This window comes from Diplotaxodon limnothrissa, linkage group LG22 (assembly GCF_057381915.1).
Source record: "Diplotaxodon limnothrissa isolate DT_005_m linkage group LG22, D_limnothrissa_male_GT1.1, whole genome shotgun sequence".
Lineage (NCBI taxonomy): Eukaryota > Metazoa > Chordata > Actinopteri > Cichliformes > Cichlidae > Diplotaxodon > Diplotaxodon limnothrissa.
In genome coordinates this window covers 20755032-20781923 of record NC_140616.1, presented here as the reverse complement: position 1 = coordinate 20781923, position 26892 = coordinate 20755032, and the positions used below count along the sequence as shown (strand labels likewise).

At 41.9% G+C, this 26892-nt stretch overlaps 2 protein-coding genes across 3 annotated transcripts in view; both read left to right on the top strand.

Annotated features, from left to right (window-relative positions):
* Positions 1-15194, top strand: part of cdk6 (cyclin dependent kinase 6) — a 36504-nt gene extending 21310 nt beyond the window's left edge. Inside the window, exons 4-7 of the mRNA XM_085346977.1 lie at positions 6786-6895; positions 14014-14064; positions 14385-14520; positions 15042-15194. Of these exons, the coding sequence (XP_085203103.1) occupies positions 6786-6895; positions 14014-14064; positions 14385-14520; positions 15042-15194 (450 nt within the window). The remainder of the gene's footprint in view (positions 1-6785; positions 6896-14013; positions 14065-14384; positions 14521-15041) is intronic.
* Positions 15195-19742: 4548 nt separating this feature from the next.
* Positions 19743-26752, top strand: fam133b (family with sequence similarity 133 member B). Of its 2 annotated transcripts, none has more exons than XM_085346398.1 (11): positions 19743-19854; positions 20576-20673; positions 20993-21071; positions 21640-21726; positions 21832-21864; positions 22043-22114; positions 23348-23446; positions 23551-23589; positions 23715-23807; positions 25253-25303; positions 25438-26752. In XM_085346398.1, the coding sequence occupies exons 1-11, from the start codon at positions 19831-19833 to the stop codon at positions 25531-25533; spliced, it is 771 nt and encodes a 256-aa protein (XP_085202524.1). In that variant the 5' UTR covers positions 19743-19830; the 3' UTR covers positions 25534-26752. The 2 variants fall into 2 exon arrangements, with proteins under 2 accessions (XP_085202524.1, XP_085202523.1); XM_085346397.1 differs by having other exon boundaries at positions 23548-23589.
* Positions 26753-26892: the final 140 nt, after the last annotated feature.

Sequence of the window (26892 nt, the reverse complement as noted above, 5' to 3'; positions counted from 1 at the left end):
CTTTCAAGAGCAGTCTGACTGTATTCAGTCTGCATTTGCATTTTCACTATGAAAGTGTCTCCCACCTTTGCATGCTCGTTTGACTACAAATATCAGTTAAAATCTGTTGGCGGGAAAAAGTGTCATGATGTTCTTAGAAGATAGTGATGATCATGCAAATAAGGTGTGTCGTGCCCCCCCCCCCCCCCCCCCCCCTTAAACCAAATGCAATGTTTAAAAAAACAACAAAAAAAAAGCCTCTTTCCAAAACATGCTGTAGGGGCCGATGCAATCGTCCAACTATGTCAGACATCAGCTGTGCACCGCCACTGTTTAATGCAGCAGAGCTCAGAAACATTCGGGCGAAAATGAAATAACTCGGCGATGACAAAGTATGAAGCGGATCGTCATGTCTGTGAATTTGTCCTCATGCCAAACAATGTGTTTCTGCTCTGGACAGGCAAGAAATGAGAGAGAGAGACAGAGGCAAGCAGGCTGGGCGAGGGAGGGAGGGGAAAAAGTCCTCGCAGTGCACGCAGGAGAGCACGTGCAGCACTGAATGTGGGAATGTTTAGATATCTCCTCAAACGGCTCCACATGGGAAAAAAGGAAAAGTCATCCTCTATGCTTTGACTGCAGCCGGCTGGAGCAAAGGGGTTGGCCTCAGTTTGACATAAGCAAACACTCGCAGGGTTTCACACACACACACTGACACACACATACATATATGATTAGAGATCCCATTCCCCCCCCTCCCGCCCCCCCCCCCCCCCCCACACACACACACACACACACACACACACACACACACACACACACACTTTCGTACTTCTGCACATTGCTGTATTAATTGTTGCCGATGTCTTGGCAACCCAGCAGGTGTGGAAAAGGAGGCTACTGACTGGTGCGTGTGAATCACATGTGCACATGCACCAGTCACCTGGATTTTAAAGCCTAGTCTGTACCAGCAGCAGCAAGAGGAATAGGAGGGGGGGGGATTACAGCATATATCAGGAATTTTCCAGTTAATGATGTGCGGATGTGGTAGCACTGGGGAGAGAGAGCCACTGACTGTGCTGTCTTTGTTTTGTGTGCCGAGGGCCCCGTGCTGCATTCCTGTACGCTGTGCATACTTTGGCAGCAGTCTCACTGCCCCTCGTTTTACTGTATACAGTTTGTGTGCTGCTCTTGCACTTTTCTTTTTTGTGCCCCTGTAGTTCTCTCGCGCTCTCTCAGTCCATCCCACAGGCGTCTCTGTCTCCATGAACCTTTTCTCCCCCCCACCTCATTTTTCTTTTAAATTTTCTCCTTTATTTTCTTTCCTGGTCTGGGCAGAGTGATTATCGGAGGCTGTGAATTTTTTTTCTTTTTTTTGCAGAACAAAAAAAAGGGAGCGAGAGGAAAAGTGAAGGAGGAATGAAATAATGGTGTTTACAAGATGGCTGACTGCTGACGTTTCTCTGGAGACACAATGCTGTTTAATGCTTATTATTATGACATCCGCTCTGCTTCACCCAAATGTTGGCCAGCCCACATACACCGGAGTCTTTATACGTTTTCCTCTGAGGTTCTCTTAGGAAGACTTCAACTTGTTGTGGATTGTTTTCAGGAATGTGCTCAAACCTAAGTGCACTCCACTCTATTCCGGTTGATTCAGCAACTGAAAATATCGACTTTCGACAATCCTGCTCTTTTCGATTACGTGTGTGTGTGTGTGTGTGTGGAGGGCGTGTATCACTGTGCAGTGGTGCTCTTTCATCCTAGGCTTCCTCAGTGACAGGGAATGTAAACATGGGCCCCGAGCCAAGCGCCATCAGCCTCCTCGCCTCTGGCGCTGCAGCCCCTTATGACATCAGGTCACGCTGACTGACAGGAAGACGTCTGGAGATTTGAAGAAGAATGGGATGAGGAATGAAGCATGTGGTCTCCAATAGTTCAAAAAAACGTTCTGCTCACCTAAAAGAATGACTGACTCTGGTTATTACAGTGTAGGTCCTGTTTTTCTAGCCGAGCTATAGTGTTTATGGCTTATTTTGTTACTTTGTGCAACCGCAGCCAATATTTGTGATTCTAACGACATTGGCAAAGAGGCGAGCGTAGGTTTCACACGTGTTTAACAAAAGTGCAGACCCTGCACAATATTCTGGCGGACTTTTGGAACATACTTTTAAAGACATCCTTCAGCTCAGCGATATTGTGACGTGTGGTATGAGCAGCTTCCATGAGGGCATTTCACCGCATCTCTTTTTGGATTAAGATTGAGATTGCCCCGCACCCAATTTCAAGCCATTCTGCAGTAGATTTACTTCAGATAAGAGTTGCTGTTGTTTACCAAAAAGTCACTTTGACCTTATTTTGAAAGCTACCTCGATTGAATTTTCGGCACCGTGATGGCGTGGGGGGTGATGGCCTGTCCCAGAGTTCATTGTTCATAATTGTTACTCAGATGTTATATATTTCTGATTCGATGGAAAGTTGCCATTTCGAAATGTTGCTTCAGTTAACTGGTAAACACACGGGCTAATCACTGACAACAAAGATGCACTAATCTGGGAAAAATAAAGCCCAGGCTGTAATAAACTGACTTATCCCTTAAACATCAAACACATGCTGCAGATGACTTGCATGCATTTGCAGTTACACACTCTAGCACAAGAAGGTTCTTGGCACTGAAGCATACTCATCCAAGCTAAAGCAGGTGCTCTCTAAGTCGCATGCAAATACTCACACATAGCTCAAACCAAATGCCCCTACTTCCAACCCCACCCTTGCTCACGTGCATGCACCTTATTGTCATACAAGCCCCCCCGTACATGCAGCATGCACTGGCAGCACTGGAACGGATGTTGCAAGGCGGACAGGCTTGGAGGTCTGACCTAGGAGGTCTGGAGGTCCTCGGGGGTAGGAGAAGCCATTTCCTCCCTGATGAGGAGCCGGGAGGAAAGAGCAGCAGGCAGGGCTGAGGACGATGGTCTCAGCAGAAAGGAATTCCGAGAATGTTGTCCTTTAATCTGGAGTCAGCCTCGTGCACTCACTACATCTCTCTCTCTCGCTGTGTTGCTCTTAGCTTGCTCTGTCTTTTTTCTCATTTGGCTTTATCTGACCACCTCCTGGGTTTTCTGTTTCCGTGCCATAGGCGAAGAAGGGTTTCAGATGGACGCAGGCAGATTGAAAATGCAAAACGACCGACCCATTTTTTTGACTTTTCGTTATACTGCGTGCATGAGTTTGTGTGTGTTCATGTAGCCCGTGCAGAAAAAGGAGAGCAGGAGTGTATAATGAGGGTATTTGTGAAGCAGAACAGAGAATAAGAAGGGTGAGAAAGCGAGACTAAGGAAGGAGGAATGCAAACGTGGTCGGAAGAAGATTGCGGGGGGGGGGGGCAAAAGGGAACATTACAAGTGTGGAATGTCCTTTTTTCATTTTGTAGCAGACACATGTTGTTATAATCATCTCTGTGAAAACAGTTATTTGGTTGTGTGTTTAGGCCTCGTCTCAAAGCATTGTAGGGATGAGTTGTTGTTTTTTATTTCTTTCAAGGGGTTGGATGCAACAGGCTTGAGCATTCCATGCATAGTGTCAAACTGTGTGTGATCTAAACCCACTCATGCACACAGTAGGTTCTCCAACTTAAGTCTGGGCTGTACTGCATTTTAGACACGTGTGTTTTATAGACTTACAGAAACAGAGAAATAGGCTTTTTTTTATAGAGATGAGGGAGGATGTATGGAGAAAAGGGAGCTGGTGCTCTAAACACTATCTAGTGCAAAGAATATGGATGAAAATGATCTATAAATATGTTTTTAAATATGTGACTTTTTTATGTCTTGAGCAGGAATAAATTTAAGTGTCAAAGATGGAGTAAGGGAAATTGGAAAGTACTGAAAAATCATCTGCTTTTGGTTTTAGTTTCCTTTATGATGACCATTGACAAAAAACACAAATCTAGAGTAAATGCTGGCTTATCCTTCGGTGCAGGCATGCAAGGCCATAAATACACGGCTACAAAAATGGTTTAGTATTTTGCAAGTGGCTGGGGTGTAATTTCATATTTGAAATAAAGCTTAATACAGCTATCTTCCGGTGTGTCTGCAAGTGCATGCATGTGTTATGTATATGCCTTAATCTGCAGTTGTGGCTGGGTTTTCGAATAACTGCATTTCACTGAGGCGGATATACCCCGAGCTCTAGGTCTGTGGTTCTTCCTAGAAGGCTTTGTGAGAGTGTGAGTTTGTGTGCATGTGTGCGTGCGTGCATACGTGTATATTGGAGTCCTGACTTTTGACTTTGCAGGGTGACAAATCCATGCAATAGACTGAGGTCACATGCATTTTAGCCTGCAACTGCAAGCGTAAGAGGAAGACGTGGAGCGGGCCATTTGTCGGTTAAGCATCTATCCATGTTTAAAAATGGCGACCTGCATTTAAACGTCTCATGGCAATATCTCCATAGGCGCCAGATGCAGATATGCTGTAACTGAAGATTGAGCTCAGTACTTTGCTGCAAACTTAAAATCTCTTTTAAAAAATTAAAAAATTCCAACAAAAATGTAGCAATGCTGTGTTGAGTCCTGTCCTTGATTAAAATGAAAGTATGTAGCCCGGCTCTATGGGAAGCTGTGCGACTTCCATTCATGATTTTCTTTGAGGTTTGAGGTTTCACTGTTCTAAAATTCGTTAGTGTGCTCACTTGGCAGATGCGTGTCTCATTTCTGGTCACGTGACTCGCCCGACGGATCTCAGCCAACTAGCCTCAACTTCCGCCCTATTTCCACTGAAGCAGGAAGTAGAGATGAGAAAGTATCACACATCTGCAAAATGCGGCCCCCGGCTCTATTAATAGTCTCATTCACTTTAGAAAAAATGCGGCTCAGGTTTTTATTCCTCTTATCAATCTCACTTGTCGGCTTGGAGATTTGCTCACTTGCTCAGTTCACCTCACATATCCAGGACAACTTCTCGTGCCACTGTCATATATAAAGTGATTTCCGTGGAATTCCTATTCCATGGCCGGATGACCTGGTAATTGATTGGCCTAGAATATTTATTTAGGCTGCCAGTAATGTATTTAAATCCAGTTGTACACTACCTGCGACTCCTGACGCAGCACTGCACAAGGAAACCCCTACACATGTGTTCTGCAGACCTTTGCACACCCTTATCTTCGTAGTTGTGTATGTGCACCCGATGGCATTGTCACATATGTAGAGCAAACTGTAATCTGGGCTACCTGTGTTTGTTTGTGTTTGTGCTATTGTTGGTCCCTTTAGCTACCACCCCCGGCCCTCCCTGCTGTGGAGAAGACATAACAGAGAAAGAAGTTTAAATATTGAAGTGAAACCGAGTGCTTGAAAACAATGAAAACTGTCCTCTGCAGCCACTGTTGCTGCTTATAATGCATGCATTTTTAATCTTGAACGTGCTTTGATTACATTTCCACAATCCTTCTTTTCTGTGCAGGTAAAGATCTATGCAAATAGACACCAGCCCAGCAACCATAAACCCTTTAGTCACTGCAGTACTTTAAACTAATACTGTCTGATTACTTGTAGCATGTTTTGTGGAGTTTTTGGATGTAATTTAGGCTAGTTGGCAATCAACTGAAAGCCCACCTGGGACTTATGAGGATTTCATTAGCTTTCCAGTAATAAACCCTCATCATCCAAATCAGAGTCTGTGAAAGTGTCACCTGGTTGCTGTGAGTGTCTGAAAGTTTTAGAGCAGTTTCAGAGGTTTTTGAAAAATACTGAAAGCAAAGTGTGGAGCATCAGACCCAACATGAGTTTCCTTTCACCACAATCCTGCAAGTCAGAAACACACAAGCAACTTGTGCCGGTCACATAAACAATGACCCAGTTCATTCACTAATAGTTTATATTTAACTGCGTACTTCTTTTGAAGATCATTCCTCTCAAATTACCTATTCAAGCATATTTTAAGACTGAATAAGATCTTATAAGAAAAGGGGGAGAATCCAATGATTGTTCCTTCATACTTGTGCAGAGCCAGCCAAGTCTATAAATATATCTACGTGACAGTGCATCCTCTTTGCTTACATACATTCGTCCCTGACTTGAAGATCCAGATAAGCAGCCTGCAGTGCCTGGAGGGGGAACTGCAGCCAAAAGCTGTAGGAAAAATCTGGAGTTTAGGAAAGCACCTGGAACCCGTCCACTCTCTTACTAGGGGTCACTGAGTTTTGTCTGGAGGCTTTCCCTACTGTAGCTGTTAACAATGCTGCTGCTTTCCTGCAGGCTCATGGCTCCACACACACAAACTGCGAGGTCCCAGGGAGAGTTACAGGGACAAATTTGGAAAACATGCTAGGTTTGAAGTAGCACAAAATGGCTGCTGTTGATGCTTCAGGTGGATGTAGGGTAGTCTGATAAAAGACAGGAAGTGTTCTTTTTTTTCCTCTCTCTCTATTTTGACAGGAAGGAGGGGTAGAGCGGGGCGGTTGATATCAGTTAATCACCCCCTTTTCATTTCCCATGCACATGTTGTCTGCCAGGTTTGAGACATGTATTGTGCGTCTTTGTAATAGGTGCTCCTCTGTACTGACGTTCACGCTGCAATTGTAAATAAAAGTACAGTTCTGAGTTTCCCCGGTGGATTGATGTGGAAAGATTGTGTGAAGTGGGTACACCAGAATGGGAACAGGGAGGCCTGTCCTGCCAGATATGATTTCATGTCTTACGTAAGCTCAAGATGGGGGCAGAGAAGCATTAACCCTGTGCATTAGTGACTTGTGTGTCTGTGTGTGTATTTTGTGCAGTAAAACCTGACGGGTTTTCTGCTGTGTTACAGGTGGTGACGCTGTGGTACAGAGCCCCAGAAGTGCTGCTCCAGTCAAGTTACGCTACACCGGTGGACCTGTGGAGTGTCGGCTGTATCTTCGCTGAGATGTTCAGGAGAAGGTGAGGCCGATGGGCAAAGCTATCTGGGCTTTATACTTGTTTAAATCTGGACTGACTTTGAACTTCAGTTAAAGTCTCTAAGCATTTCTCGTATTCCTTTGTTTCTTCCACTAATGTTGATTCTGGTACTTTTACTGTTGAGCAGTGTACCATACAATAAACATAATGTGGAAGGATTCTGTCGAAGTTTTCACAAATGCTTCCCGAGTCACACGATCACATTTCATTCAGAGGTTTAGTGTTGACGCACCTTGGCGGTAAAGTCTAAACACATGTTAGACTTTGGTCTTCAAATTCAGACTCTTTGTGAGCGTCATGTTGTCTTGATTGTTTTCACTGGTATCTTTTTTTAATAGCACTTTGCTGGGTCTTACTAACCACATCACCTATTTGCACACACATCTGTGCAACACCTTATTCAATGCACTGTAAGTCTTTATCTGTGATATACACACTTAGGCTAACGGTTATATAAGAGACAATTTGGGATTCGGGGCTGTGCTTTAAGGCCATGTAGACCTTATAGATGACCCGCTTTCCTGTTGCCAAGATGTGACGTTGCATGGTATAGAGACTTCTAGCCACTATATTGGGTATACCTGCTTAATTTCTTGTTTATACGAATTAGCCGATCACATAGCAGGGAATCGGTGCTTTTAGACGTGTTGACATGGTCAAGACGACCGATCAACATGTCCAATCTGAAAGCAGATGAGCTTTAATAACAGAAGACCACCTATTCAGCCAAAAAAAAGGAAACTGAGGCTATAGTTTACACAAGTTCACCAAGTTTAAACCACAGATAATTGGAAAAATGTTGCTCGATCTGATGAGTCTCTATTTCTGCTGCAGCATTCGGATGTTAGCGTCATAATTTGGGGTGAACATGAAAGCATAAATCCATCCTGCCTAGTATCAAAGGTTTAGTCTGCTGGTTATGGTGTGATGGTGTGTGGGATATTTTTGTGCCATTTAAAATTATGCTCAATGCCAAATAAGTATGGTTGAAATGCCACAGCCTACCTGAATATTATGACCACAGACCACAGAGTACCCATCTTCTGATGGCAGATAAAGTGCTATGTTACAAAGCTCATATCGTCATAACAATGATTTCACTGTACTCAAATGTGGAGCAAAAACTCTGAGGAATTTTTAGAGCCACTTGTTGAATCTGTGCCACAAGCAATTAAGGCATTTCTGAAGGGAAAAGGGTGTCCAACCCAAGACTGATGAAGTTTTATTTCTGTTCCAACAAACTCTTGATAGCTATTGTAATTTCTCTTATTTGGGTTACGCCAAAGCAGTGTGGAAGGGAAAATACCCACCAAAGTCCCTTTACTGTGTTGTTAAGTAATGATTGAGTAATGATGACATTCCTCAGTGAGCACAGCACTTTAACCGAATCACTTGGGGAGGTTACAGACATGAGAAGTGATATGGGGGACTGGAACAAAGTCATTGTGTCATTAATATTAAATACTCCTTCATACTTGTTTGTAATAAAATCTGATAACTGAGTCACGGAGGCAAAAAAAAAAAAAAAAAAGTCTCTGTAGCCCCCCTCATAAATTATCTGACTGTTCATTTTATCATATAAGTTGCAGTAATAGTAAGAATTAAATAATATAATAGACACATTTTTGGGGCAGTATAAGACATCAAAACGTCTTCTTTACTGGTGGGTTGACCACATTTACGGTTTAAAAAAAATAAATTCAAAAATCCAGTTATTATCTGTGACCCAAGTTTGATTTTTACCCCTTGTGTCAATACTCATAAAAATGTTCCCATGTAAACAGATGAAAAAGCTTTAAGTTTTCTTTGACTGTTGTATTTACGATCGCTCACAAAGGAGCAGCTCGACGAAGAGGGCCACGGGCGTCCTTTGTATCATTGCTCTAATTTAACTTGAAAAACACGAACTGAAATCACCCGTCACAATCGGTTATTTGGGAGTTTCTTACTGTAGTCATCTTTTCCTCAAATTGACACCTGTCAGATGCGTTATGAGCAGCGAGGAATCACATTTCGGTTGGCTTATCAAGCCATTACAGTAACACTGCTGTCTGCTGTGGTTGCAGCATGCAAGTCTAGATTCTACTTCTACTTCTACTTGGTGTAGGTATTTGTCAGTTTGTGGTCTAACGAACTTCATGCTGGCGAGCCAAGCTAATAACGGACAGTTTTCACCCAAAAAAAAAAAGAGTTACAACTGCCTGTTTTTGGTCTTTTGGAAGAAAGAAAAGACGGGGGCAAAAAGATGCAGTTTTATCCTCGTCAAATTAAGACGACGTTGATTTAATGTTTTTAAGGTGCTATAGTATGTATAAAATGTATGCTTTAATTGAGAGTAGAGAGGCCGCGCCAGGCTGTGGTGTGTTCTACAGTAGATAATAACAGTCTTTCTGAGGTAGGGCTAAGTGCCAAGAGAAGCAGCCCTGCTTCCTTCCCCAAACGACTCCTTACCCCAGCATGCAAGGCCGCACACAGCAACCCACGCTCTGTACTTGGGACCTGATGGGAATGTATAGGTTCCTCTATCAAAAGGTTACCCAAGGCTAACATCTAGTCGTGCTGCACAAAAACACGCAGAGGCACTTTCGGAGTATCTTGTTGACAAATGGTGCCGTGATGAAACTTGATCTAAGAGTTGTTTGATCAAGCTCAATTTGTTTGCCGGCTATTTAAATCTTGGCAGGTGACCGTATTTTAATGATGCTTTACAAGTTTTCACGCATAGGACAAAAAGATGGGTCTTTTGGGACTGTGAGAGACTGCTTTGATACTTAGTTTTATAATTAGGATTAAGGTTTCATTCTCTTAGTTTGCAACATTTAAATCGAGACCACTTCACAGTATAGCTTCTCTTCGAACTTACGTTCCCACGTCATTTGACATCTTTCAAACTGTTTCAAGTTTCCTTATTTTCCTGTTGTTCATATATTTATCAAAAAACAAAACACATACACACGCCATATGTGCACTTTCATAATGATGTGTAATCGTGAAACATGGCCAAAGTTTCATGAGGTCAGCGTATGCAGAGGTTTCGGTGAGAGCAGAGATCCCTTGTATGGTCATCTGAATGACACAGCTGTGGTCACAGAAGTCCCCCTCTGCTGTCAAAAGTTTCTCATAGTCGGCCTTGAAGGGTGGGGGGAACGGAGACCGGTGATGAATTAAAGGGGGCCGCGGTCCAAAAATAAGCAGGATTATTTCAAACTCCGAATCATGCAAAGCAGGTGAAGCATTTACAGGTTTTCAGTTTGTGGCGCCAGGTATAAAACGTTATCCTCGTCATTGGCGTTCAGAAATTGTGTCTGTGCACCGCATTTCAAATATTTTCAGCGGTTTATGGGTGAATTTCGAATAAGTTTTAGAGGTAATGTATTCACAGTCATGCTCGTAACTACTTCATTCAATGTCAGTGATGTATGGTACTTTCCATACTTGTGGCAAGGTCAAGCTGGAATTTTTTATTGAAGGTCAGGCTTTAAATGAAGAGAACAAAGCAAAGTTTATTTCCCATCAATGCGTCTTTTACAGTCGTGAAAAAACTGATCTTGATCTGTAATCAAACATTTTTAAGTCAAATAGTAGAAACAATGTGTGCTTAATCTGTGTACAAAAGGTCTGTCCTTGTGTTATATGGTGCTCATTTAAAAGCACAGACTGGTTCTGCCTGCAGCCCTGATCAGAGTGAGCAGTTGAATGCAGTACATCTCCTCGCACCCTGACACAATAAACTTTGAAGTGTGTTGGTTTGTGTAGTTCATTTTCAAAATCTGGCATCTGCCCAACTTTGCTTTAAGGTAGAAGGTAAGGCAAAGCTCTTTGATGGCCACAAACGCACACGAACACGCACTTCTCTGCTCAGTCTCAGCGGGTGATTAAGATGGCTTTTAAAAGGCCCCCTGTCAGAGATTAAAGGGCACCTGGGAGAAGAGAAAGAAAGCAAGATATTGAGAGAAAGCAGTGTTTGTTAGTTTTGCAGTTATATTGAAATTGAGATTAGAAATGCTGACAGCTCACGGGCACAAAAGCAGACCTCTATGCTCACAATTAAGCTGTTTTTCCAGAATAATTGTTTACCACTTTTAAAGGAGATCTGTTATGCTCATTGCTAGCTAAACATTTTTATTCCTTGCTCCACTAGAGAAAATCTTTGCATGATTGAAAGTCAAATTTGTCTTATACTAGAACTTGTTGGAGCCCCCTTCATTCGTCCATCATCCTTTAAGTCAGCTTTCTTCTGATTGGGTGCCCCCTCGGAAACAGATAGTTGGTCAGGTAAAGCGACTGCTCAGAACCAGAGTTGTGACGACATAAAGAGCTCTGACATCCTAGAATCAAGAGTAGTAAAAAAGATTAGCTGAAGCATTTTGAGCTGTTAACCCTGATCTTTTGGTTTATACTCACCACTGTGAGCATCTACACTGCAGGACTAAACCGTCTGTACATATATGATAGAAAACAAAGGAAAAATAATTGGTCTCCTGTTTTCTGTCGCTTACTTTGATTTTGTTTGGTTTGCAAGATGTCGGGTTGGACTTTGCATTATTGTAGCATCTTCACTTTGCAATATCAGAGGAAAACCCCAACAATCAACCTCTATGAGCAAGCACCTAGAGAAAGTGGCAAGGAAAAACTCCCTTTTAACAGGAAGAAACCTCCAACACAAACTGTCTCAGAGAGGGCCAGCCATCTGACTCGACTGGTTAAGATGCCCTGTGGAAGAACACCAGAGATTCATAACTAATGATTTAAATGCAGAGTAGTTTATAAGCACAGAGTGAAAAAGGCTGAGTGAAGAAGAAACAGTCAGTTCATAGGTTAGATGTAATTTTGAAAGTAAGCCTAAAACCCCCCACGAGCAGCCATGACCCCCATTTTTGACGCACCACGTCACGTCTCAGGCCAGAAACATGTGAAGTCTTTCTTTGAGTCATGAGACTTCAAAGGTTTCATGACTCATAAGCACATTCTTCTTCACTTTCACCACCAAACATGCTATTAGAGTACATGGTCATTAAAAGTCTTTTTAATGACCATGTACTGTAGTGAGAATAGTTGCTCTCAAAGGAATTTGAGCAAATATTATACAAGTCTGCATCTGCATGGCTGGGATGGTGTTGGGTGAGTCACAGTTCGAATGAATTTTGGAGAGAGCTTGTGCTTGTTGACATTCCCCTAACCAAAAAGGTTGAACGCGGTTCGTTAATGGCCCGGGAGAGGCCCCACATCCGTGTTGACTTTCTCACAGTTTGGAACTCGATTGATAAATTCTCAAAAGCACACCCTTGCATGCACGCGTGCATGCAGTACAGCGCGGGATAGCCTGCGTGAAAAGTCCGCAGTCCAACACACACACCTCATTTCTTTCCAGCTCCCACTTAGATAGTTCGAGACGCTCACGTGCAAACATGCGAATTCACACGCGCATTCCAGAGGTTCTCTCAAAGGAATGTGGGACGACGCCGTGCTGGCACTAAAGGATGCGTGACTCAGCTGCCTGTCCCAACTCGGTCTCGGCCTTTTCACTGCAGCCACTTGTGTGGCGTTGTGCATGGGCATTGGGATTTGTACGTGCAAATCTCAGGGTGGGAAACGATGCCAGGGCGCGAGCACTCGCACTCAGCTGCTGACTGTGTGTGCATGCCAGCGGCCAGCTCTGTGTGAATCCAGTTATCCCCCTTCAACAAACCAACAAACCACTCCAGGTTTAAAAATGGACCTCTCGGAATTATCAGCCCTACTTGTTTTGGCATGATAACTTTGCTGTAGGTGATTTTTTTTTTTCTCTTTTTTTCGTTTGCAACAGTCAGAAACTGGTTTGGTCTGATCTTACATGCCTTTCAAAGTTCTCAGTGCGGTGCCTTGCCCTAAAAGACCTGCATATGCAATCATTTTTGAGACATCCGTTACTCAAGGACACCATTTCTGAACACTGGAAAGAAACTAAGATCTTAATTCCACTTCCAAACTTAAGCCTGTGACAGGGAGTCTGCTGTCACAGTAAAAATGTTCCAAACACCTTTTGTGTGACTAATATCCCCAGTGTCTCCACTGTAGGAAAGTGTGGGTGTAAGCTATGCAAAGCTTCCTGCAAGTGGGAAAGCACAAGGAGCACATGGTGGCTAAACCAGTCTCTGTTGAGTTCAGTTAAGTGGGGTGCACTTGAGGTGTACTAAGGCCTGGATACAAAATGCAGACAGGCATGCATAAAGGCACATCTATATGATGATACCCTGGCACTACATTGACATCTGCTGGTGAGCAAACACAGTAAAGAAGTGGAATGTATTTTTAAAAAAGAAACAGAGAGAGAGCTGTTTCCCCTTCTGAGCCTTGTGTGTTCGTTTTGTGAGGAACACTTAGAAATATTAATCTCGTTTAGCCTAAAAGTGGTGGTGTGTGCAATGTTAAACAAGTCCCCTCTTGTGACAACAGGACCTCCTTATTTCCCCTCAGAGGAACTTTGACAGGAAGCTCCAGCTCCTATACCTCTTTCTCTGTTAGGATAATCCAACTTTTCTTTCAAACGCCTTTTCCTCCCAATTTCCTCCACGCTTTCGGTCAGCAAGAGCAAAAGCAGACATTCGCACTCTCTCTCTCACACACACACACACGGGATAAAAAGGCTTTTTCTGTCCCGTGTGGCGACTGCCAGGCTTGTGCTGATGATGACTACTGGAATCTGTGCTGATCCCATGCCAAGCACGGGCACCCGAAGACTGCCCAAAGCCACAGGAACCACCAGCAGCCCTGCTGCCGCTCTCCTCCCTCCTTTCATCCCCCGTTTCCTTCCCTCCCCATCCTCAGCAGCACCACCAACACTGCTCCACAATCCCTGTTTCCTGGGATGGAGCTGCGAGCGTGTGGCTACTTCAAAACGTTCACATCGGAGTCCCACATTCCTCGAGCCAAAAGCTTATATGTCAGGGCTGTTGGTCTTACAGCGTACCATGGGAAAATGACTCCTATCTAAAGCAGGTTACAAAAGAGAGAACCGAATCTTTACATTTTACTTTTTCTGCATTTCCGGGTTTTGTTTTGTTTTTGCAACATAATATGTAGAAACTAAACTAACCCTTTTTATAATTTCTGTTTTCTAGGCCGCTGTTTAGAGGAAACTCGGATGTTGATCAGCTTGGAAAGATTTTTGAGTAAGTAATGACTACTCTTGTTTTCCATTTCTCCTCAGGCTCGGTTATATTTTCTTTCAACTCAGTGGAATTTTGGAAGATTCAGTCAAACCTTTGCCTAAACATTAAGGGCAGAACATGCACTCATCTACTGTTTTTCTAATTAATGAAAAACCCATCAGATGAACCCACACTGCTTTTCTGGGGTGCATGTATTCGTGCCCCCCCAGTCTTTACCAACACTCATGGATAATCCTTAAAAATGCTCTGAACTGGAATTAAGTGGTGAATGCTTCCCATTGCCGATGATGAAGACACTGATGATCTGTATGATTCCACAGTGTTGTTGGGGTACCCTCGGCAGAAGACTGGCCCCAGGAAGTAGCCCTGCCACAGAGTGCCTTCACACCCCGGCCCCCGAAACCATTAGAAGACCTAGTTCCAGACATGGACGAGCAGGGACGGGCCTTGTTAATGGTTTGTAGTGTAACTCTCATGTGTGTCCCCAAAAGATTGCATGGAAAATGTTTTTAAAGCTGTCACTTGCGCATCACTGTCACCTTTATGGCATCGTGCACATTTATTTATGTGCCAAAGCGCTACGAGGAGCTAAGCTAACAAAACAACTTCTGTCAGTAACCTTGACGACCTTGTACCATTTTATTGTTTTTTTTTAATATACATTTTATATCTTCTAACTCCTTGTTTTTTCTGAACATGGAGCCTGAAATCCTCATGTGTGGAAAATAAATGCATGAAGCAAAGCGCTTACTTCACCATCGAGCAGATTTATACCCAACTTGTAGTTCGGCTTGTTTATAAAAGCACAAATATAATCGATCATTCATCAGGATTATTGCATTTTGGAGCATCGATTTTGATTTTAAAAACAGCGTGGGAACCGAGCTGCACGCAATATTTTATTCAACCTAGAAATGTAAACAAGCATCTATACTTGGTGGTCTCTCATTATCTTCTTTTCCTCTCCCTCCCCGCAGCAATTCTTCACCTTCAACCCGTCCAGGAGAATATCGGCCTTCACTGCGCTGAGTCACCCCTACTTTCAAAGCGTGGACAGCCACAGCAGAAGTGTGTACGCAGCCCAGCCCATCCCCAGCAACAAGTCCACGATGGAGGAGAGGAGTGCCTGAAAGTCCTTTTTTTCCCCTTTAACCGCCCCCCCCCCCCCCCCCCCCCCCCCCAATGTTCCCCTGGCTATAAGTAGTATTTACCGTACCGTTCCTAAAAAGTTTGTCATGTTTTATTTCAGCGTTAAATCAAAGTACATTAAAGTTTTTTTTGGCACTGATTACCAAAAAAAGGTTTCCCTTTCAACAAATCCACTCAAATCAAGTAAAAACAAAACAGCTGGTTACAGGAGAGCTCACCATCTCAAGAAAATATTTAAGAGTCCAGAAAAGGCATCAGTGTTTGAGTACTGCAGCTTTTCTCCATCATGATGACGCCACACTGTGATGAGGTTTACATTGTGAATTTCAAAATCTATCCTTTGCTTCATTGATCTCTCTCCTCAAGGCCTCAGTGGCCTCCTGCAAAGATGCGTCACCACCAACCTATAGCACTTAGTTATTGGTCAGAAAGCTTTAATTGAGGGCGATTGCCGAGCTGTGTTTTAATGTTTGCCCTAAGTGCCAAATACAGGCTGACAAGTAATGAGATTTTCCAGCTGTTGGGCCCTGCAGGCGTGATCTTAACTAAACAACAGCACATCTGGGTCTCCATCAGCAGCGCTCAGCCACATTAGTTCAATTCAGTTTTATTTATTCCGGAAAGATAAAGGCCAAATCACAACAGCAGTCACCTGGAGATACTTTATTTTGAAAGGTAGAGACCCTTGATACCAGAAACCTGATAAGCAATGAGTTGTATGAGCTGATGCAAAGTGTGACACGGTTTAGAGCGGTAACATTCGCACTCCTTAATAGGTAGCTTCGTTAAATGTTCTGTCTTTATGGCTTTTTTTCTGATAATCAGTGTCAAAAAAAGCATCATTAATGTTGGTTTTACGTTACATATAAAACGAAGCCTAAAACAGACTGCAGTGGGCAAATACTTTCCCCCTGGGGCGTATAAAACGCTCTGGGGAGCAGGGAGCGGGTGAAGATGGCGTCAAACGGATGGCACCAAATGCCCCCCAGAACCCTGCACACACAAGCTGTCATCCTTCCACGAACTGATGGATTGTAAATGCTGCTTTCAGGATGTGAAATGTTGTGTAACAATGCAAAGTGACCCAATCCTCATATGGATTTGGAGTTGGGACTGTAGAGTCCGAAGAGCGGAAACCTCCTTATGCCCAGTGTTTATCCTTATCAATGGAAAAAAAAAAAAAAGACTCTGGACTGCAGGAGAGAGAGATAGAGGACCAGACCAGAGCCTGGATGGATCTCACCTGCCTCTTTATTTTTGTTGTCTTGTTTGTTTGTTTTTATAAATAGCTTGCTTACTGCTGGTGTGTGCAGTGAGAAGACGAACGTTTCACACGCACATTTATTGTCCCCACTGCCGCTGACATAAGCACGCTCATGTACCCGTGTACTCACTCAGACATTGTTAGGCATCACAAACCAGCCACCCACTGCCATGTCCATTATCATTCCAGTTTTACCTATAATAATGGTGCCACCTTGTGGAAGTGTAGAGTAACTGCAGACCAGTAGCGGGATTCTAATGGTTTCTGCACACATTGAGGAACTCGTAACGGGGCTGATATCGGTGCTGAGACAATGAGACATCTTGGAGTTGTTCCTACCACTTACATTGACTTTTTAATTACTTTTAGCTGTACCATCGTGAACTCTTTGTTTTATAATTATTGTGAAATCCAATTATTTCTTTCCAAATCATACCGTAATGCACAGACAGATCTGCAGGAAGTGTCAAAGAGAGACCCACAAGCACTATTCATTCAACATGGTAGAATTTTTGGCGCACTTTTGTGTCACTAATATTCTGTATTTAATTTTAATTTTATTGACGAGTCTTATATACTTGTAACTTGATTTTTTTTTTAAATTTTTTTTAATGCTGGGGTATACAGTGTTCTTACACCAGTGATGCCAACTCGTTAAAGGATTGTAGAGTCCGTGTAAGAATAGTTTGACGTTGTAAGGAATGTATAAAGGAAAAGCATTGGTACTGTACAGTAAATTGTGCTAGTTCTAAAGTACAAGCTGTAACAATAGAAACCTTTTGATATGTGCGTTTGTCAGCACATACACATGTCGTTAAAACGGATAGACGTAGAGTAGCGAGGGTCTGCAGAATGTTGCATGGCAAGAGGTGTTTCTTTGTTTTCTGTTTTATTTGCGTGGGGTGGGTTGTTCCGATGGATTTCTTTTACCATGTGTTGAGAACTACTACGGATTTTCCAGTAGTTTTGATGACGATGTGATGCACAATATTTTGTGTACAGTTTCTGCTTTATTTTACCTTGGCGTGCCGTTCTATCCAAGTTAAGTTTTGACCCGCGAGGTAAAAGCAAGTTTTTCCAGAGTTGTATTTTTGTATTTAGTAGTTCTTGCAGAACAGTAACTTTGTAACACTGGTTTTTGTTTTTGGGTTTCGTAACAGGTAGTGCTTTTAGCACACAGACACAGACACACACAGACTCAATCTCTGACTTTCTCAGGTTCTCTCCACGGACGTCCGAAACCTTTCGGGCACAGTTTGCACATCTCTGGGTTACTGAATGACTACAATACAACTTCTTCAGGTTCTCTGTCAAACTGTCTAAGGATCGTATCATTGATCACAATCTACTGTCTTTACTATTTATCAAATATATGTTACTGTAGTTCTTACTGTCTGAAGATAACTGCCTGTATAAACTGTTCTTGCCACAAACTAATGGCCAGGTGGCAAACATGACAGAAATACATGTCTGCTTAACACTGTGTGATTTATTCTTTTTTTTTTTCTATTTGATAACGACTCATTTCTGGTGTAAGTGGCATCTACAATGCAATGAAAGCTACAAATGCGTTAGACACGGAGGTTTACATTTAAAATATTGACTGCTTTAATCTCATTACAGTTAATACAGTCACTGTGTGCTTTCTTATGATTTAACCGATCTGTAATGCTCTTCAGTCTCATAACAACTGAACTCCACTGCTGAACTCTAAGCAGTGTCACTATTTTTGAACGTCGCTTCATCCATCACTCAGATTGGCATTATACTTGTGTATGAATGCATCGGTGTCTTATTATTATGTTGCACCAGCTGAATAAAAAGCAGCTTTTTATTAATGTTGTTTGGACTTATTTATCAGGGTTGGAGTAAATACAGAGGGATAATGCTCGTGAGGCATACATGAAGAAATGGGAAAGAGGCGATTAGTGAGCAGGAGTGTGGCTTCATGCTGAGAAAGAGCGCTACGAATCTGTTTGCTTTCAGTGCTGATGGAGAAGGTCAGGAAATGCACGGACTTTGTGGGACTAGAGAAAGTACTGAAACAACAGAATACATGTTCAGGTTCACTTCTCGACCTCACCGATCCGTTTGATATCCCAGCTGGAGAAGAAGAGTCAGATGCAACCACAGCAGCCACAGCAAGCACCAAGTGGATCTGAGGAGCAATTCCTCAATCTGTTCATTATAAAGGCTCTGGGCGCTCCCTTAAGGGACTTGCCCTATATTTATCTAGTAGTCCCACAAGCATCTTGCAACCTTTAAATCACATGATTAGACACGGGGGTTACAGGTGAGCCCACCCTACGCCCACTACAGTCAGCAAACCGAATCATACAAAGAATACGTTGTTTCCTTATCAAGGACATTCAAGGCCACACCCCCTAACGTTCACATAGAAAGGTACACTCCCCAACTGTTCCTTTGTAGTTTCCTGCTTTCTATTCTTCTTTACAACCTACTCCTTATCTCTGCATATCATAGGGGAACTGAAACATGCCACCTGCTTTAATACTTTCTCACAATGTGTATGAATGAGAGGGAAACAGGTGTAACAGTGAAACAGCAAAGAGCAGAGATAGTGAGGGTAGATGAGTTTAAATGCCTGGGGTCAACCATGCGAAGCAACAGGCAGTGCACAAGAGAGGCGAAAAAGGGGTTAGGCAGGGAGGAGATTGTCGTAGGGATCATTTGTGACAGAAGAATAACCTCAAGAGTAAAGAGAAGGTTTACAAGATGATAATGAAACCTGCTATGATGTATGAGTGACAAAAAGACGGGAGGTGGAGATGAAGATGTCAACCTGGTAGTGAGCAGAGTGGACATGATTAAAAATTAGTATATCAGACGGACAGCTCAGGTTCAGCAGTTAGAGTTAGAGAGGCGAGGCTGAGATGGTTTGGACCTGTACAGTAGAGGCATAGTGGATATAGTGGACAAAGGATGTTGAAGATGGAGCTGCAAGGCAAGAAGAAAAAAGGAAGACATGCAGAGAGTTGGTGTGACAGAGGAGGATGCTTGCGATAGGGTGAGATGGGGGAAAGAGGATCAGCTATGGTGACCTCTAAACGGAGCGGCCAGAAGAAGAAGTAAAATAAAAGTATTAGTAATAGCATTAATTTCTGGCTTATTTCGCAATGTCGCACAACACTACTTGGATTCTGACACAAAATCCTACTCTTTTCCAGAAGGGGGCAGTAGTGTAGTATTTGCGACGGCAGCCGCCTATTGTGCAGCCGAAGAAGAAGAATCAGTCGAGCTTTTATCAACTCGAAGTGGCTACGTAAATGTTAGCAAGGTGACACAAATGGTTGTTCTTTCTTTTGGATATTGTTCCCCATTGCTGACTCGACATGGGCAAGAGAGACAATCGAGTGGTGAGTGGTGCCGCATAATTTGATTAAAATTATTTGCATATATACCGCGTGACATTTAGTAAACAAGATAAAAATAAACGGGCTAGCGCTGCAGTTAGCATTGGTTAGCTTACGTACGTGTCCACTAGGTATTGTGATGCTAGGCCTGCTGTGTACGGTGGTTAGTTTAGCCGCGCATATACACACTTAGCTTGGAAATGCAACAGTGTAGATTGGTTTCTTTAATCTTTAGGCTTTCAAACAGCTTGATCGACGCAAAGCTAACGTTAGCTTAGTGCATCAGAAGGTAATTCTAAATTTGGGAGTAGTTCAGGTTTTTAGGCGAACTGCCTTGACCGTCGTTGATTGGCAGAAAATACAGCAACTACTTGTTTACTGATTACTACTGTAATTTGTGTACTCCAGTCCCTGTTTTAAATGTTGTTTAAATGCGCTGTGCCTGCTAATGTTAATGTTGGTGTTACTTTTGAGCGTTTTCCAAGTGTCTCCCCCTTTAATGTTAGCCAATGATATTATAGCCTCGGGGAGGCTCCAGGTACACATAAATCTTACACAGTAGCAGAGTCCTGCTGTAAACCCCATGCCCAGGCTCTGTTTGCCCTGTTTCACAGCTATTTTAGCGATCCAGCATGTAGTACTGGTGAATTGCAATGCATTATGCCATATTTTAAGTGTCCCTCTATTAGAAGGATGGAAATGAATGCTTTTGTCTGTGTTTCAGGCTTACATTAACCCCATTGCTGCTGCACGAGCCAGGGGGCCGGTACAGGGCTCTGGGCCAACCATTCAGGATTATTTAAGCAGACCTCGACCAACATGGTAAGTAAAGGGCAGATTTGCAGCTTAGTGGTGTAAAGTGGTGTCCTCACTTTATCATCACCACAAGAACATTTTTGGTGTACTATTAAAGAGCCAAAGGAGTCAAGGTGCACATATCTGGCAGCACAATCTTTGTTAAGGGGTTATAATAAATTCAAAACTCTAAAGCGTATGAACAGTATTAAGTAAATAAAGCTATTAGTGATTCCTAAATAAGAATACTAACCTCACCTTTAACTAGAATAATTCAGTCTTTCCCAAAAGGTGACACTTTTGGAATTAAATCCGTTTTTAAAAAATTATTTATTGTGTTTATCAGGGAGGAGCTAAAGGAACAGCTGGAGAAGAAGAAAAAGGGCTCTCGAGCCCTGGCTGACTTTGAGGACAAAATGAACGAGGTACGTTTGCATTATATACAGAGTATTTGAACAGGCATGAACTGGGCTGTTAATCAACAGTTTTCCTCTGGAGTTAGCTTACTTTTAATACTCCATGGCGGCCTTACTTGTCTATAAGTTAAAAAGACAAATGAAATCTTAAAGTTATTTAATTTGTGGGTGGCACAGGGGTGCACTTGTTCAAACATCCTGTTCAGCTGGAGCCTTTCTGTGCCTCCTGGTACTCTGGCTTCCTCCCACAGTCCAAAGATGTGTTTGTTTGGTTAGTTGGTTATTATTAATTGGCTGTTTATGTACAAGTGTGAGAATGTTTGATACAATGGACTCGGAGCACATATTTTACCTTCTTAGGGGAAATCTGTGTTTGCAATGGAAACATGCCCGTACTGTGAGAGCTTGAGAGGTTTTTTTTATTTATTTTATTGTGTACAGCATCTGAAGCGTCATCACTGTTTCTCACTGTAGCCACATTGTAATTCATATTAGATGAGAATATTGCACCTTATTGAAACAGTTACCGGATAAACACCACATACTATTTTGGTAACATTGTTTCTTGCTTTTTAAGAGATGGAGGAAAGAACTCGCCAAAAACAGAGAGAAAATGTTAGGCGGAAGTGAAAAGGACAAGGAGGAGAAGAAAGACAAAAAAGAGGTATGATATGAATCCTGTATCAGATTCATGAAGTATTATTTTTATTTCTCACCTTTACTCACTTTTTGTTTCTCTGTGCTTCGTTTGCTTGGCATTTGTGTTTAGAAAAAGAAGAAGGAGAAGAAGAAATCCAGCAGGGTGAGGAGAGACCTCCAGTATTTTGATTAACAGCTGTGCCATGTTACTGATACATACACACAGAGTGCATGTTTTCTAAACTCGTCTCTTATTCAAGCCTGTAAATGCAGTTTGTTTTTTCAAACAATCGAATAACCTCATATCTAATGAACCCTGCTTCCACTGTGTTTTGGTCAAGCATTCTTCATCTTCCTCCTCCTCATCGAGTTCTGATTCCTCCAGCAGCTCCTCCTCAGAGTCAGATGACGAGGTAAGGTCCTTTTACGATTCATTTTACATCTCATGTAGGGCTGCACGATTTTGCATAAAATGAGAATCACGATTTATTTATTTTTGCTTAGATCACGATTCTCTCACGATTTTCTTTTCCAATATAAATATTTATTGCACTTATTAACTGCACATCAACTTCGTAACAGTTGAGACTGAACATAAAAACAACAAATGTCTCACATTTTGTCGTTGCTGCAAAATGTTGTACTGCTTGTAATTCCGCCTCCACCGTTGCTCGACACTGTGTGTATAGAGCAGGTAGTGCAACATTTGAAAAGTAGTTACGTGACGGCACTGTGTAGCGTTTGTCTAGGGTGTTGATCATTTTCCTAAATCCCTTGTTTTGCTCAGTGTTGATGGGAGCCATATATTTAGCCAGGTGATAAGTAATAGCCTCCGTAATTTCTTTGTGCCTGCGGGAGTTCGACAGGTATAGGGAAGCGCTGTATAAGCTTCCTGTTATTGTTGTTTGGGGTGGTTGACCGGGACGGATTTTCTCCTGTCACTTTCTTGGCCTTTGCAGCTTCATCATCTCTCACATGCTCTCCGTTGTTTTTTCCCTGCCAGCTGGCTTCTGTATCACGTGGTATAAGGCTCCGCCCTTGTCATTTGTTGAGCAGGAAGAGTAAGCGCTTGTTTTCATGCAGATTATGTCCCGGATCAAAATGCGGTACAATTGTCATCTTTTTTTTTTTCTTCTTCTTCCTTTTTTAAAATTTTTTTTTTATTTTTTAAACCGTTGTCATTTGGAAATGAGATCGCACATAAGTATGAATTGAGATCGCGATTTTCTAATGATTAATTGTGCAGCCCTAATCTCATGTGCTTTATTTGAACCTAATCTAGTGTAACACAATACAGCTGCACGGCATGTAGCATTAAACGGGTTTGGGTTGGGACATTTCTGGAGTCTGCTGGATGACAGTTTACTATCAAAACTAACTCGCGATGCAAGTTTTTTGGCTTGAGCAGTCAACCCGTGTGCCACAAGGCTGTTGACTTCATATGCTGTATGTCTTTTCCCTGCCTTCTCTCACCTTAATAGAAAGGTAAAAAGCCCCCAAAAGTAAAAAAAACAAAAAAAAACAAGAAAAAAACTGTACATTATAGAGAGATCAGATTTATAAAGACTTTAATGGATCTTAGAAGGATTCCTGCTTTACTTCACATACAGTAAAACCCTGATTGCAGTTTTTGTTTGCACGTGCAGGATGAAAAGAAGACTGTAAAGAAGAAGCGGAAGAGAAAGAAGTCGTCATCCAGAAGAGCATCGGACAGCTCAGAGGATGAGTCAGATGCTGAAAGCAAGGTTTTTCTTTCTAATGCTGCATGTAGTTGTAGTCGATTCATTGCAGTTTTATAGAAATGGACTGTGGTGGTAATTTTTTGTCCTTTTTTTCTTTTTCCAAGAAGAAAAGGAAAAGAATAAAGGAAGAAGGTGACAGAGATAAGGTAATTTACTTTTATTCCGTTATTCACTTATCTGTCATTTTGATGGTGACACTTGATTTAAAATGCATTCCTCTGGCTTTTTTCCTCCCGAAACAACTTAAATAAATAAATCTTGTGTCCATCAGGATGAAAAGAGCCGTAGAGGAAAGAGGAAGGCTGAGAGAAGTTATAAAGGCTCATCATCAGAGTCGTCTGCTGACTCTGATGATGATGAGGCAGTAAGTATTATTTCTGTCTCTATCACACATTTCTGCAGTCATTATTTTTTTATTGCTAATGTATCCATCGCCTCACTTAACAAATAGACTTGAAGTAGTTGAGCGTTACTCTTTGTTCATCCTTTGTTCCTCTTTTGCTTATTTGGTCCTCTCGGCTTTTAAATGTAATAGCTCCTCACTGTAATTGCTCCCCTGATAATTTTTTTTTTTTTGGTCAGAGCTGAGTCGATCTTATTCTCAGGTCAGATATTTATGGCAGTCTGTCTTCACTGCTGTTTGCACACGAACGGATTGTTTGTGCAGACCAAGGCTTTTTATAGCTGATTAAAACTGAACTTAAAATTAGATCAGAAAAAATGTTTTGGTAAAATAAAATCAGAAAACTAGATGTCTTAGGGGAAAAATTGAAACTAACAGAAATAATCTTATAAAAATAAAAAGCTAATTGGCAAATACAAACCTGTAGTGGCTCTGGTCCAGATGTCACCTGAGTTTTTCAGAGGGCTTCTGTTGTAATCACAAAGGGGTCGGTTACTCATTAGTGATCCTCCTGTTTTGCACATAAAAGAAGCCTCCAACCAAAATACTTGAATAAATCACATGTTTGTTTCTGTCTGCTGACTTTTTGAGCACTATTTATTTAGATGTTATTTTCTTATTTAAGCATTCACCCTGAGATGCACATGTAGACATCGGATAGAAATACAAACCACTTTGATTTATGTCTTGAATTGTTACCTTTTCATTCTGATAGTTATCTGGACAAAGCCTTAGTTACTTTAATCATTCAAGCAGTCAAACTGAACCATTTTTCATGTTATTCAATGGAGCCTTTTACATTTCAGCCCTGTCAGATTGAGGCCGTTCGCTGGTGTCCCTCTTTAAACCTCGTACTTGGATACAGTAGCGATACAGAACAAAAGTCAAATCGGTTTCATTTTTCCTAAAATGTTTATGCAACCAGATGTTCAAGCTCTCGTGTCTCTTTACTGTAGGGGGAAGTCAATCTTTGTGTCAAGTTTCTTTATCCGATTAAATGGTGTTCTTAGCCAAGCCAGCTTCATTTATAAAGCACTTTTAAAAATAGCAACTGCTGAACATAGGAGTAAAACAGCCTTAAGAATTTAAATAAGTAAATAAATATATTCAAATTACAAAACACAAGATGCAATAAATAAAATAAATAAATAAATCATAATCTCAAACTGGGTCACATGCCCATCTTTAACTAACCAGTGATCTGTACTGCATGTATTGTATTTAATAATTCAGAAGAGAGATAAAGGAGTCATGAAGACTTATGTTTGACAACATCTTTAATCCTGGATTGACCACACAGCTGTTACAGCTGTTGCAAAATTTCCACTATTGTGAAATATTAGGGGAATTGTTTTTCCTTTCTTTTTTTAAATTCTTCGTCACCTTTCAACTTTCTACTCCTGCAGGTTGAAGCCAAGAAAAAAAAGAGAAGCAGCGAGGAAAAGGAGAAATTCACAGTGAGACATTTTACTTCATTTCCTATTTCAAGACAGTCCGCAAACAAGATTTTGTGGGCGGAGCAGTAGATCTTTGTACATCGTTCAAAAGACGAATCAGTCGCTAAAATGCAGAAGTTTTTTTTTTTTTCCAGGATAAATCCAAGAAGAAGAGGAAAAGGAAGCACAAAAAACATGGCAGAAAAAAGAAAAAGAAGACGGCGTCTCAGTCGGACTCGGACCTCGACTGAAAACACGTCTTCCATTTTTCTGACAGCTCAAAAGTAGAGTCATGTTTGCCTTTGACTACCAAAAACTACTCGCATCCAATTTTTGGGGATTTCCACCTATACAGGGGAAGCAGCAGGCCTAAATGCTCGGCTTCTATGTGTGAAGTGAAAATTGGGAAGAAAGTGCTGGTCCCTCTAAGTGGAAACAAATAGTGCATATCTTTTTTGTTTTGTTTTACCACCATGATTTTTCTGCATTATTGGTCTGAAGTTCACTCAAAGACAGGACTGAACTCCCCCCCCCATCTCTTTCTGGAGATTTGAGTGTGCCTGGCACTCCCCACCGCCTTCAGAACGCTAGCCCTCTAGGAGTTAGCCTCTGTGCTTCATACCTGACATCTTTCATTGCTACACGAGGCTGTTGATGCTAGTGCCTGCGTGATGCATGTAGACGTGATGACCAGATGTCTCGCCAGCTTCATATTGAAGTTGGCCATTGTTGTAAGAAATGAGCTGCACAGTCATACAGTAATACAAGGGATAATTGTTTTTGTTAGATGAGTTGTTACACTGCAGTGTAGTTGTACAAACAATGGAGTTCAATAATAAAGTATTGTTTTAACCTTTGCTGCTGTTATGTAGTTACAACACTGAGGCCAGAAAGTGTTGTTTGCAGGTCTCCAGGTTGCTGGACCCAGTTCTCCATTCTGTTTCTGAAACCAGAAAAAGAAACACAAATATGTAAGCCTCACTAAGACTTTAAATGCCTGTTACTGAACCATGAGTCTGACTTTGTGTTTGAATCTGTCATACCTCGAAATGAATGAGATGCCTCACCGATGAAACCACAGGAGCCGAAAGTGTGACACCATTGTGGAAAGTGTTATGAGCTTCATTTTTCCATATTTTGTCTCTAAGGAGCCAGACTCGTATTTTTTCAAGTGGTCTCAAGCAACAGTTCTGCAGGCTTTCTGAAAGGCTTTCACTCACTTTCAGCCCAGTGCTTCTACCTGACATTTTTAGAGGATTTTTTTTTGTTTGTTAAGCCACTTAACTCTGACCTGTGAATGATTCAAGCATAAAAACAGCACCTTACAACCTGAGGGATGAACCTATTTGTGTCTACACACAACTTGGCAAAGAACCAGTTTTAAATTGTATCTAGGCTTCAGTCTATGAAAAATGGCAAAGATAACACTGACAGAAATAAAATTCTTTTTTTTATACCAACAAAGTGGTTCCACAGGAGATGAACACCATCTGAAAGTCATATCCTTAAGAAAGGGGGGGAAAAGACCTAGGAGGTGCATCGGGCCCTTCAGCTTCAGTGAACAGCAGGTAGATCATCAGAAATGGTCTCAGAGGGACGGTGGCTGTTAA

Bases quoted from the DNA above. Each gene is read 5' to 3' on its own strand.
- fam133b (XM_085346397.1), top strand. From the start codon at position 19,831: ATGGGCAAGAGAGACAATCGAGTG. The intron at 22,115-23,347 runs GTAAGGTCCTTT...TTGCACGTGCAG, and splicing joins CCTCAGAGTCAGATGACGAG to GATGAAAAGAAGACTGTAAA. The intron at 23,447-23,547 runs GTTTTTCTTTCT...TCTTTTTCCAAG, and splicing joins AGTCAGATGCTGAAAGCAAG to AAGAAAAGGAAAAGAATAAA.